The sequence below is a fragment of the Hyperolius riggenbachi genome, chromosome 7, assembly GCF_040937935.1.
Source record: "Hyperolius riggenbachi isolate aHypRig1 chromosome 7, aHypRig1.pri, whole genome shotgun sequence".
Taxonomy (NCBI): Eukaryota; Metazoa; Chordata; class Amphibia; order Anura; family Hyperoliidae; genus Hyperolius; species Hyperolius riggenbachi.
Window position 1 is genome coordinate 238,169,976 of NC_090652.1, and position 12,543 is coordinate 238,182,518.

A 12,543-nucleotide genomic window follows, 5' to 3' on the forward strand; every position below is an offset into this window, starting at 1 on the left:
AAATGGGCAGTGTGTGTGATGATCCGCTCAGCTGGCTGCACAGGCAGACAGCTGTTTGTCCATTCCTCTAGTCTGTGGGCTGCAGGTCTCTGGAACAGAGACCTGTCTTTTCATTGCAAGTTTCTGTTCTGTTCTCTTGCTGGGGAATTTGCATACATTCGTTATGCAAATCCCCTACCTGCCTTCTTTGATGACTGGCCCTATAAGAGCTTTATGTTTCCCAGAATGCTTTGCTGGTCATTTCCCTTCCATGCTCAGTTCCTGATGGACACTGCTGGAGTGTCAGCCATTGCTATCTAGTATAGTTAATTCTTGGGGGTTGCTTTAGGCTCCCCTTCTAGCCCAGTCAGGTTGTATTATCTGTATTGCCTGTTCTGTCTTGTCTTGCCTGTTTGCCATTGTCCTGTCCCTATGGTGGTTGATAGCGAATCGTTCTGTCTTGCTGAGATCGCACTAGCCGCTAGCGTTAGCGGCTGTGGATCTTTCTGATCTGTGTTCCTGCTTGGATCACACTTGCTCTGGCGGAAGAGCGGTGGATCCTTCCTGCCTAGTTCTTGTTTTTCGTGTGTCTGTCTTGTCCGCTGCGCTTGCTACAGGCTCGGTGAGGTAACCGTTAAGCAAGCGCTCGCGTCCCCTGTTTCATGTTTGTCTGTTTATGGTTAGTTAGGCGTGCTTGTCTCTATTGTGCTTATCACGTGGAGATCGCGCATAACCGCGTGCACTGTTGCGAATGAGTGCGGTGTTCGCGGTTAGCTAGCGTTGTTATTTTCCATATCTCCTTATTGTATTTGCTGTGCCTTTGCTACCCTCGTATTCTATTCTGTTCTGCCTTGTGTCACGTCTCGCGATCGCACCTCTCGCGATCGCGTTCCTATTTCGTATCTGCTGTTGTGTGTGCGCGGTCGCGGAGTGGCGACTGGATTGGCGCACACACATACAACCTATCCCTTTTGCTCAATCTCATTCGCAATCGCCTCTCTTGCGATTGCGTTCTGCGCTTCGTACAATTCCTGTCTGGCACTTGTGGAGGTACAGAGGATTGGTTCCTCTGCACTCCCCAGCGCCATCTGCCGACAGGAATTTCCCTCTACAGGTGCGTAGCACCTTTTGCTGGGTTCCTGCAAATTATACGCTTGTGGAGGATCTCCGCCGTGTCAGCGCACGCGTTGTGCGCTGATCACGGGGAAAGTTCCACAATCGTGACAGTGTGAGTATAAGGTGGTGTTTTTTTTTCTTAATGTTTTCTTTCAGGGTATCAGTGGTGACTGCACTCCCTTTTTTGGGGCACCCAGACTGCATGTCCTGATGGGTGCCTAGCTTCCCCATCTTCATTATTTAATGAGTATTGTTCTCTCTGTATATTAGTATATATAATATGTTGACTTTATTTTTAAACATTATCTGACTTTTAGAATCCCAACTGATCACTGGGAATCCTTTAAAAATTGATTTATGAAAAAAAAAAAAAAAAAAGGAGTAAAGAAATCTGAACAGGTCAGGACATATGCACCAAAATTGAGCAATACTTTCCTATGAGAGCATAGCAAAGAAATGAACAGCGCTACTTAATAACACATATGCATATGCATAGCCTGGGTGTGCTACCAAGTAAAATCGAAAATTGAAAATTGCGAAAAAGGTGGATCAGCGCATCACCAGGCCGCCTCCGAATGGCCTACAATCAGAGGTGCGCTGAGACCCCCAGAAACTGCAAACGCACCTTGAACCCAAACAGAAGCTCTGCATATACACCAAAAGCAAGGCTGCTAAGTGGGAGCAGCTGACCCACTTAGCAGCCTTGCTGATTGTAGGCCATTCGGAGGCGGCCTGGTGATGCGCTGATCCACCTTTTGCGCAACCTTCCTATGAGAGACTGTTAAGTCTCCCCTCTCAAGCCCTCTCATCCCAGTACAGTAACAGGACAAGGGCTATTTCCCTGCCTCCTTTTCTCCCTAGAAAAGGAGATTGGGGTGATACAAAATCAAATAAATGAAGGTGGTGTCATATTACATTCTTGATGCCCTCTTTTAACAATAATGGGCACCCTGCTATCTACTTAAAGCTGTAAAATAAGTGCAGGGATCATTGCAGACATGGACAGTCTTTATTCTTTTTTTGAAGGGGCACTGGCAGGACAATCCTCCCAACCTGACTGGATCCTTCTGGCAGTATAGCATAGATTAGAGGTTACTCAACTCAATTCACTTTAGCGACGGGATATCTCTTCTTTACACACGTGACCAGTGGCCTGTTTTCATAGCTACAAAAGTGTCATTCATCATGTGGCCTGTTGGCAATTTTTGGTTGGTCACATGAGAGATGCAGCTGGAGCCACAGAGGGGCTACTGGACATGCGGCTGAAGAGAGCAACCATCAGTGTCATCCATAGGGTTTCTGCAGAATGTTGATTATAGAGAACTTAGAAGACTATTGCACTTACAAAGTAAAATTTCCCACGAGGCTCCCTTCAGCCTCAAAACTGTACAGATCTGGTAGCTGCTCCCTAGAAAGTTGAGCAAGGTCGCAAACATTGTATGTGTGGAGCTTGAAATCTCCTTAGTAGGTTGTACCTCAAATGTTATCTAAATGGGGGTTCACATCCATGTCTCAAAAATACATTTGGTTAGGAATGTTTTAAGGATATGCCATAAAAATATTAAATAAAGTTAAAGTTAAATAATTGTATCGATGTTCAGTGTCAACACATCTCCAAAAAAAAAAGGATAAAACATAGAAAAAGGTTACCAGATAGCCAAGGTCACTCCGTATCATTATACAGTAGACCCTCGTTACAGTAAACTCTGATATAGTAAACCTCTGGTTATAATAAACACAGTCCTCACGTCCCAGCAAATGTGTCTGTATAAATATACAGTTTATGACCAATTCTGATTTAGTAAACTATTTTTCCTGGTCCCTTGGAATGTACTATACAGAAATTCTACTGTAATCTATATCTATGTGAACTGTTTACCTGGGGAAGGTGAACCAGTATCTCAGGGGTGATGAAGTTGGACAAGGGCAGGAGGGTTTTGAAGGAGCTTTTAAACCTATCTAACTGACCTAAACTGCGGGCACCTACCTAACTAACCTAAACTGCGGGCACCTACCTAACTGACCTAAACTGCGGGCACCTACCTAACTGACCTAAACTGCGGGAACCTACCTAACTGACCTAAACTGCGGGCACCTTCTATGCACAGAGGGAGATATTGCTTGCTTGGCTTGTGGAAACAGCTGTTATTTCCCACAGTGCCACACGGCTCACAGACAGCAAACTGTCAGGACCATGGTAATGACATCACACTGTGGGAGAGGTTTCACCACAATATCAGCCATACAGAGCCCTATGATGATCTATTCACGAAAAGGTAAAGTTTTCTCGTAGGAAAGATGGTATCGGCTACTGATTAGGATGAAGTTCAATTCTAGCTTAAATTTCCACCTTGAGTTGTAATTTTATCAGTGTGGTAATATTTCACTCCTGAAGCTAGAAGCTGGAAAATGAAGTGGGCAGGATGACAGTGGTCAGAGACCATCTCTTTTTTCATCTCTTTCTTCTGCTGCTATTGTAGAGGTCTGGTAGGGAGGATAAGCTGCACCAGTGATCCTTTCTGCTGATTGGATGATGTGCTACAACCTCATCTCCTCTTTTGCTGAGCATCAGCTAAACCAGACAGTTGTTGCAATCTCTTTGGCAGCCATATTGATTTCAATACCTACCAGCCTACCACCAGTCATTCCAATGCAATTCAACGGGTGCTTCCATCACATCTTCATAATTAGCAGAGCAAATAATTTGCGCACCAATAATGTGAATCAATAGTTAATTTTTTTTTTAATAAATGGTGCTGTATTATGCAGTAGACATCTAACCTAAAGAGGATCACCAATCTCATAAATAATGTAGTTTGCCTTCTTAAAACAGAAGGTATTTGCGATAAGTCAGCTTTAAAGGATACCCGAAGTGACATGATTAGATAGACATGTGTATGTACAGTGCCTAGCACACAAATAACTATGCTTTGTTCCTTTTTTTCTTTCTCTGCCTGAAAGAGTTAAATATCAGGTATGTAAGTGGCTGACACAGTCCTGACTCAGTCTTGACTCAGACAGGAAGTGACTACAGTGTGACCCTCACTGATAAGAAATTCCACCTATGAAATACATTCCTAGCAGAAAATGGCTTCTGAGAGCAAGAAACAGATAAAAAGGGGAATTTAACAGTGAGGGTCACACTGTAGTCACTTCCTGTCTGAGTCAGGACCGAGTCAGCCACTTACATACCTGATATTTAACTCTTTCAGGCAGAGAAAGAAAAAAAAGGAACACAGCATAGTTATTTGTGTGCTAGGCACGGTACATACCCATGTCTAACTTATCATGTCACATGTCACTTTGGGTATCCTTTAAGCGAGTGACTGGGGTCTCCCACAATGCATCACTACTGAATATGCAAATTATCTCTTTCTGCCCCTGAAGCCAGGCTTGCATTCAGAACCACTGGTTTATAGCAAGGCTATAGCTAATAAATTTTACTGAGCCACATTAGACAAAACAAGACAAATAACATTTATATCGCACTTTTCTCCTGGTGGACTCAAAGCGCCAGAGCTGCAGCCATTAGGACGCGCTCTATAGGCAGTAGCAGTGTTAGGGAGACTTGCCCAAGGTCTCCTACTGAACAGGTGCTGGATTACTGAACAGGCAGAGCCGAGATTCGAAGCCCTGGTCTCCTGTGTCAGAGGCAGAGCCCTTAACCATTACACTATCCAGCCACCAACCCAACATGCAATCTCCTAAAAGCTCCCGACACTACTAAATCTCAGAAGCCACGTCAGTCACAAAAAAGTATGCGGCATTATGGTTCAGAGCCTTGTTTTAAGTTATTTTAAGCTCACAAACACCTCACTACTTCTCCGAAGCTCCGTGAAATATAATGATTGAAGGAGTGTGAATTTTAAATACGGCTTCCATTGTATCACCAAGGCAACAGACATTAAGGATAATCAAAATAATTTGTTTTGTAGAGTCTTGTATTTTACCGTGGGCTTTTGCACAGCATGCTGTATGTAATTGGTGCCATTTGAGTAATAAAAAGAGAATAAACCTATTCTTAGGCTCTTCCCTCTCTGTGTCTTTAACGCATATGCAAGTTATCATTTGATAAGTGACATTATTTGAAAGAAACGCTTCTTTCATATTGCCATTATTATCTTCTCTTACCTGGACCGCTCCACTCGTCAAAGTTAATTTGATATCAATGTGATATGACAAAACAGTAGCAAAAGTTAATTTAAATCACAGTAAGAAGTCACCGGATTAAATAAAACTGATCAGTCTTTTAGAAAAGTTTATTGCTACCAGATGGAGGCAAGTTTCTTTCCAACACTGATTAGTCGGGCTCCTTCGGGGGGCCAGGGAATAATGAATATTTATTAAATTGCCTCTTAATAAAGCCGCCTTTGGAAGCATAGCTGTACATTACGCTGATTATCTTTTATAGATGCCAGTTCATATTTACTTAACTAACAAGAGTGTGTTGTATGCCATAATAGAAAAATTAAATTTCAGACGGCATGGATCAGCTAAATTGTATTTTATGCGGTGTGACTGATTTTTGCCCCCATGTTGTGGTTTACCATGTGTCGCTCCGCATGGGGCCGCCTCCTCCTCATTAGCATAATACTTTTTAGGTTTTCTTCTTTCCAGGTATATTTACTGTTACCGCTGTGCTAGAGCTAGCCTGCAGAATATTGTAATGACATGATTATATTCCACCAATAAAATGTCACCTGGCACGGATATCTGTAGGTGAAGTGTCCAGGACATGTTCTTTATAGAAAAGTGTTTCTCTGTGTTTTTAAAATATATTGTGTAAATGCTTTTATCATTATGGTAACACTAATTACCAAAGATGACATATCTGTAGTAAGCATCATAAGAAGCATAACAATAGTATTTACATACGTGGTGAACGTAGCATAGGACAAAAAATTGGAAGCAAGAAATGTAGGCGCAAGTTTAGAGCGCCGCCATAGGCGCCCATAGTAGTATCAGCTGCTGTGGGAAAATTGGGCACTACCCACCAACCAAGCTGTGGCTACAAATGGCGGGCGTTTGCTATTTGTAGCCACAGCAGCTGATATTACTTCCGTGGTGCACTATATTTTTCGTTGTTTTTGGCAGGGGTGGCAGTTAAGGTTAGGCATTGCTGATGGGTAGGGGCTCTTTTAAGGTTATGTGTCTTTTTTTGCACATGAGCGGAAATACTGTCCCCTCTCGGCCTTTCATGATGGTAGAGTTGGTCGCTGCTCCAAAAACCCAACCAGAAGAATAGATCCAATGGCGGGTGTCCCTTTAAGGCATGGGTTGTAGGTAACAATGGGTAGAAAACGCACAGCGTTTTGTATGTAGGTATGAGCAGGTATAATAGAGTTCTAGTTCTTACTTCGAACTTCAAATATTGGAACTTTATGTACTAGTCAACGAGTTTCACTGCCACAAGCAAGCCACATAGAGACCTCATAATCCCCCTATTGTTCTGATTGTGGCAGCAAAATGCTTCCTGCTGCTAAGTTAGCTGTCAGCTAACCTATGATAATGGGGTTTTGATTGTTAGGAGAGTTTTCCATACCAGCTGCATGGTAACTACACTTAAAATACACACACATTTTGCGGTAATCATGTCTGTCAGTCTTTAGTATTTTTAAGGTCTAAATAACTCCTCCACAACTGGGCTAGTAGTTAATTAGTTCAGCACTCCTCTGCGTTGCTCATGCTTGTCACCACTTTTTCCTTGATATAAAGGAGTAAATGGCTTTCTTTCCTCCCTGGGGCCTGTCGATTTGCGGGAAGCTAGAGCTGCCTTTTTCTGGGTGGTCCTGGATCCTATACGCTAAAACTCGGTGGTGTGCACATGCGCTCATACTGCTTAACATTTGTATATGGTGACAAGGATCCCCACAACAAGGCAATAGTGACATGGGAGGGTGCCACATTATTGAGAGGCAAATCATTCCGAGCTGATGCAGGATTTTGCAAATCTTGTATACAAATTTAGGTTGCTTGAAAATGGACTAATGGAATCCCGACAAGGTGGTATTACAGTGGTCCATTTTGAAGCTGCATACATTTGCATACAGAAGTTACTTAATTCTGCATCAACTTGGCATTATTTGCATCTCATTGACAATCCTAATGACCCACTTTATTATTCAGAGGAAGTAGTTCAGATGGGTTTTAGGGTCAGTTCAGATGGAGAGCTGCCAGTGTCGATCCACTGCGCCCTGTGTTGAGATGAATGGAAGTGTTCATCTCAATGTGTTTACTGTCGATTGCTGACAATTGTGTGAGTACCACAGTCAGTCAAATTTTCTGAGACCCTGCATATAGTTTCTAGCGTTGTTCAAAGTTCTGTTTCCCCATAGGGCATACATGTCAAACTCCGGCCCGTGGGCCAAATCTAGTCCACAGAGCCATTAAATCTGGCCCCCAAGTGGTTTCCCCACTTTGCATTACGTTTGGCCCACTCTAGACCACCAGGGGAGCTATATTAGAGGTGAAGCCCTAGAACACCAGGAAAGCCATATGGGGGAGGTAGGGGGGAAAAAACTGAGCACTGTATTGTATGGGGGATGGATGAGGGCCACTAGATACCAGTGAACTGTATAGCGGAGGGAGGACAATTAGACACCAGAGAACTGTAGGGGGAAGGGCCACTAGACATCGGGAGCCATTAGACACCAGGGAACTTTATAAAGGAGGAAGGTGGCCAGTAGACATTGAGGTTGGCCCGCGACTAGGTCTGAGTGTTCAATGTCGGCCCACTTTGCATTTGAGTTTGACACCCATGCACTAGGGGCTCAAAACATGACATGACGAAACGATGGGAACAGATGCCAAATGCTTTTCTGCTCAGTAGCAGAAAAGTGTTTAGCATTGGCTAATCGAGACGCCGGCAGCTGGCTGAGTGAATTGGCCTTTGGGCATATGTGTCAATTTAAAAGCATGGCAGAATCTGGTAGGTTCAGTTTTATAGGAATAAAGGGGCCCTGAGCAGAGGCGTAAATTGAAAATCTTCAGTCTTTAGAGAACCGCACATGCGCAGGAGGCTTACGTCGACTGATGTGATGACACGCCAGGTGCGTGCACGCCCGACTTCCGCCAAAGTCACCAGGTTCCAGGAGCCACCAGCGGGACCACAGAAGGGACCAAGAGGATGCCGGGGGACCTCACGGGCTACGTGGGGCTGGAGGAAGCCCCAGGTAAGTCCAGATTATCAATTTACGCCACTGCTCAGCGTCCTTTTAACACATTTTAGGTATGTCAAAAATGTATGTTACCTGTTCTGTAACCAGTTTCTTGTATGCTTCTTTAAACAGGCAATGGTAAAGCCAGCCTGCCTCAGAAAGAAGAATTTATTGACCTGAGAGAGATATTTTCTGTGAAACTGAAACGACGCCGTGCGGCAGGACAGGAGAAGGGCGGAACCTTACTGGGAATCACAATATTTTTGTGTGTCAGAAAGGGGCATAAGCTGAAAGACGACTCCCTCAGTCTCCACAACTTGAGTGAAGATTTCTGTAATACATGGTTTCGACAGCTAAAGGAAATATTAAATGGTAAGTTTCTTTTGAAACACATGATTTTTACACAACAGGTACGTCCATCAGCATAAATCTACGTTGGAAAATAAAGTTTGCAAATAAGACGAGAGCCAAAGCCCTATTTCAGTCTCTCTTTTTTTTTTTTTTATGCAAGTATATTGTGTGGAATGTATCATAATTTGCAATGAATTTTGCATAACCCGTTTGCCTTTCACACTATGAGCTGCGCTGTCAGTTTTGACGCACTGCACGTAGTGTGCGATCCATATGGTAACAGAAAAGTCAGTAGACTTCCATGTTACTGTTCACAGCACAGCTTGTTTCTTTGCGCTCTGATGTAAGGCGGCGGGGAGCATTTTATCGGACAACACAGGTTTTTCCCATTGGATTATATTGTTGCGCTTCCGCCAACATGCGTTCTACGCTATAACACACTTTGACATACATGCCGTGCATTGGGAACACATACACAAAATTGCATTTGTGCATGCGTTATGTATGGGCTCTCCCTCACTTACAAACATCTTGGGTTACAGTTTTCAATACATACAAACAAAAATTCTACTCGAGGCCGGTTCGCCCATGAGGCGGGGTGAAACGGTTTCCAACCCCCCTCCCCGCCAATGTGCCCAATACCACCTTCCTGCCCACTTCCCCCTCCAGCTCGCCCCCCCCCCCCCCACGACTGGGGGGGGGTGGAAGGGCGCTGTATTCTCACAAGTTTGCCTCAGGTGGCAAATAGTACCTATGGGGTACCTATGGGGTACTTACCTCTGCTGCCAGCTCATTCCAGCGCTGGCTTCCCCCAAAAGTAGCAGTAGCACCTGAAGCAAACAGGCATATTTACCTTTGCTATCCAGCGCAGGGGCAGTACTGTCTTCCCCCTTGTGCTTCGGCTGAAATCGCCAATCCCAATTCAGTCTACTGTACTGCACAGGACGCCTGCGCAGTAGAGCAAACCCGATTGGGCTTAGCTATTTCTGCTGGAGCCTGAGGGGGAAGATGGTACTGAGCCTGTGCCGGATTCAAAGGTAAATATTATCCTCTGCTGCTGCCCGGGGGGCCAGCACTGGATCGTGGCTGCACAGGAGGAAGGGTGAATCCTCATTATGTTTCAGAGGCTTCCCCTCCCAAGGTAAGTACCCCCAGGGTTTTTTTTTGTTTGTTTTTTTTTACAGATTCTCTTTAATTACGTGTTTTTGTTGTTACGTTACATTATTGTATAAACTGTTGTAAGTAGCGTAACACAAATTAAAAGCACATTGAAAACCACAACAAAAAATGTTTATACTAATTGTCAAAATCCAATGTTTTCCGAAAGTAAATCCTTTATCCACGTTTTCCTTTGTTTTACACTGGACACAACTTACAAACAAATTCAACTTACAAACAATCTTTTGGAACGTAATCCGTTTGTAAGTAGAGAACTGCCTGTAGTGTTAAAGAGCCCTTAGGGCTGGTTCATCATACAAGCGCATTGCTAAGCGCCAGCAAGTTGAAAAGCTCTTGCTAATGTAATGCTATGCGTGGGATCTCACTTGAACGATGTGATTTATTTATTTATTTTTTGAAAAAAATCACACATAGCATTACATTAGCAAACACTTTTCAAACTACTGACACTTAGTAAAGCGTTCGTCATGTGAACCAGCCCTTACTGTGCCTAAACAGATGATCTGAAAGTTAGCTGCTGATTAGTTGCTATTAGCAGCAACATCCATATGTTTCCTAGTCCAGCACCATAGTGTCTTCTAGCAATGATTAACTGCCATAGGCCAATATCTGTGTTAATTCATTAGAAGGGTCAGATTTGCCTAAATAAACACTTGCACTGCTCTCTCCCAGGCAATTTATCATTTCACATCTGTTATGCTTTGCTAGGCTGACAGCATGCTTTAGAAATACAAAGTACTTGATTTGTCGTGGGAGTGAATATGAATAAGGAAAGATGTTTTCTTGTATCAGATTTCCCTTAATCTTAAGCTGTGAAATGGAGATGATCTCGCTTATAAAAATGCTATCAAAGTTGTACGCTACATGAAAGTACATCTGTAATTTTGTTGTTTCGGGTCTGCTTTAAGCTGGCCACTAATGGTCCAATTTCTAGCGAAAAATCGTTCGAGCGATCAGAAATTCTGATCGGACGAAAAATCGTTCACTACACCATCAACCAACCAATCATTGCTTTCTATCTATCACAACCACCAAGAAAATCCAAATTTTTGTTCGACGAAAATTCATTCGGGCGACATTTTTTTCACTCGTTCATAATCGATTGTGTCCACCAATGGAGATTATTTACAACCAATCCAATCAGAATTTCTGATTGCTCGAACGATTTTTCGCTAGAAATTGGACCGTTAGTGGCCAGCTTTAAGGGAATCTAAAGCGAGAGGAATATAGAAGCTGCCATATTTATTTCCATTTAAACAATGCATATTGCCTGGCTGTCCTGCTGATCCTCTGCCTTTAATACTTCTAGCCATAGACCCTGAACAGGCATGCAGATCAGGTGCTCCGACTGAAGTCTGACAAGACTAGCTGCATGCTTGTTTCAGGTGTGATTCAGACACTATTGCAGCCAAAGAGATCAACATGCTAGCCAGGCAACTGTATTGCTTAAAAGGAAATCAATATGGAAGCCTCCCTTTAGGTTCTCTTTAACTACTTAGGTCTATCTGGACTTATATATCCGTCCAGATAGCCTGCCCTGCTGCAGCTGAGCCCGCCGCCTTCCGATGCCCCGGAGATCAATGAATGGGAACACAGTTCCCATTCATTGATCTATGTCTCCCTATGAAAAACCGACGACTTCTCTGAAAAGCCTCAATTTTTCTAAGTTTCACGCCATCCCTTCAGTTCCTGTAAGCGAGAGCTCTCGCTTACAGGATGAAAAACCTAAAAATGACTGTGGCCCTCTTGTGGCCAAATAGTAAAACTACATCTACATACATTTTAAAAAAAAAAAAATATACACAATCAATTACATTTAAAATCATCTGTTTCACTCCCCACTCCCCAAAAACCCAAATACATTTTTAAAATAAATAAATAAATAAATAAAAATACAAGCATGTATTATTTTAAAGGTATAATGGCTGAAAACTGAGGAATAATGATTTTTTTTCAATTTTTTTTCTTAATATTCCCATTAACCTCTTGACGACCAGCTAACGCCGATTGGCGTAAACTGGTCGTCTGCGGGTTACCATGGAAACGGCCGCTCGATCGAGCGGCCTTTCCATGTCAGTTCACGGAGGGTGTCTCCGTGAACAGCCGGCGATAGCGGCTCGCCGGCAAAATGTAAACAGGCAGGGAAGAAATCCCCGCTGTTTACATCATACGGCGCTGCTGCACAGCAGCGCCGTAAGTCAGATCGGCGATCCCCGGCCTCTGATTGGCCGGGGATCGCCGCCATATGATAGGCTGAAGCCTATCCCACAATGCGCAGGACGGTTATCCGTCCTGCGCAGCCCAGCAAGGGAGAGGGAGGTAAGGGGAGGGAGGGAGCGCACAAAACGCTGCGGAGGGGGGCTTTGAGGAGCCCCCCCCGCTACCCACTAATGGCCGGCGGCGATCAGACCCCCCCAGCAGGACATCCCCCTAGTGGGGAAAAAAGGGGGGTAGTCTGATCGCCCTGCTGCACTGCTGATCGGTGCTGCGGGCTGTAGAGCCCACGCAGCACCGATCAGTGAAAATTCCCCTGGTCGGCAAGTGGTTAAAATGCATTTAGAAAAAAAAATTCTTAGCAAAATGTACCACCCAAAGAAAGCTTAATTGGTGGCGGAAAAAAACAAGATATAGATCAATTAATTGTAATAAGTAGTGATAAAGTTATTGGCGAATGAATGGGAGGTGAAAGTTGCTCAGATGCATAACGTGAAACGACACTGAAGGCTGAAGTGGTTAAACTTAGCACAGGTGGGTACTGGCA

The 12,543-nt window shown here is 43.8% G+C and overlaps 1 protein-coding gene across 1 annotated transcript in view; it reads left to right on the top strand.

Moving 5' to 3' along the window:
- The window catches only part of CERKL (ceramide kinase like), a 271,505-nt gene that overhangs the window by 46,314 nt on the left and 212,648 nt on the right, over nt 1-12,543 (top strand). Inside the window, exon 2 of the mRNA XM_068245419.1 lies at nt 8,385-8,624. Coding sequence (XP_068101520.1) covers nt 8,385-8,624 — 240 coding nt within the window. The remainder of the gene's footprint in view (nt 1-8,384; nt 8,625-12,543) is intronic.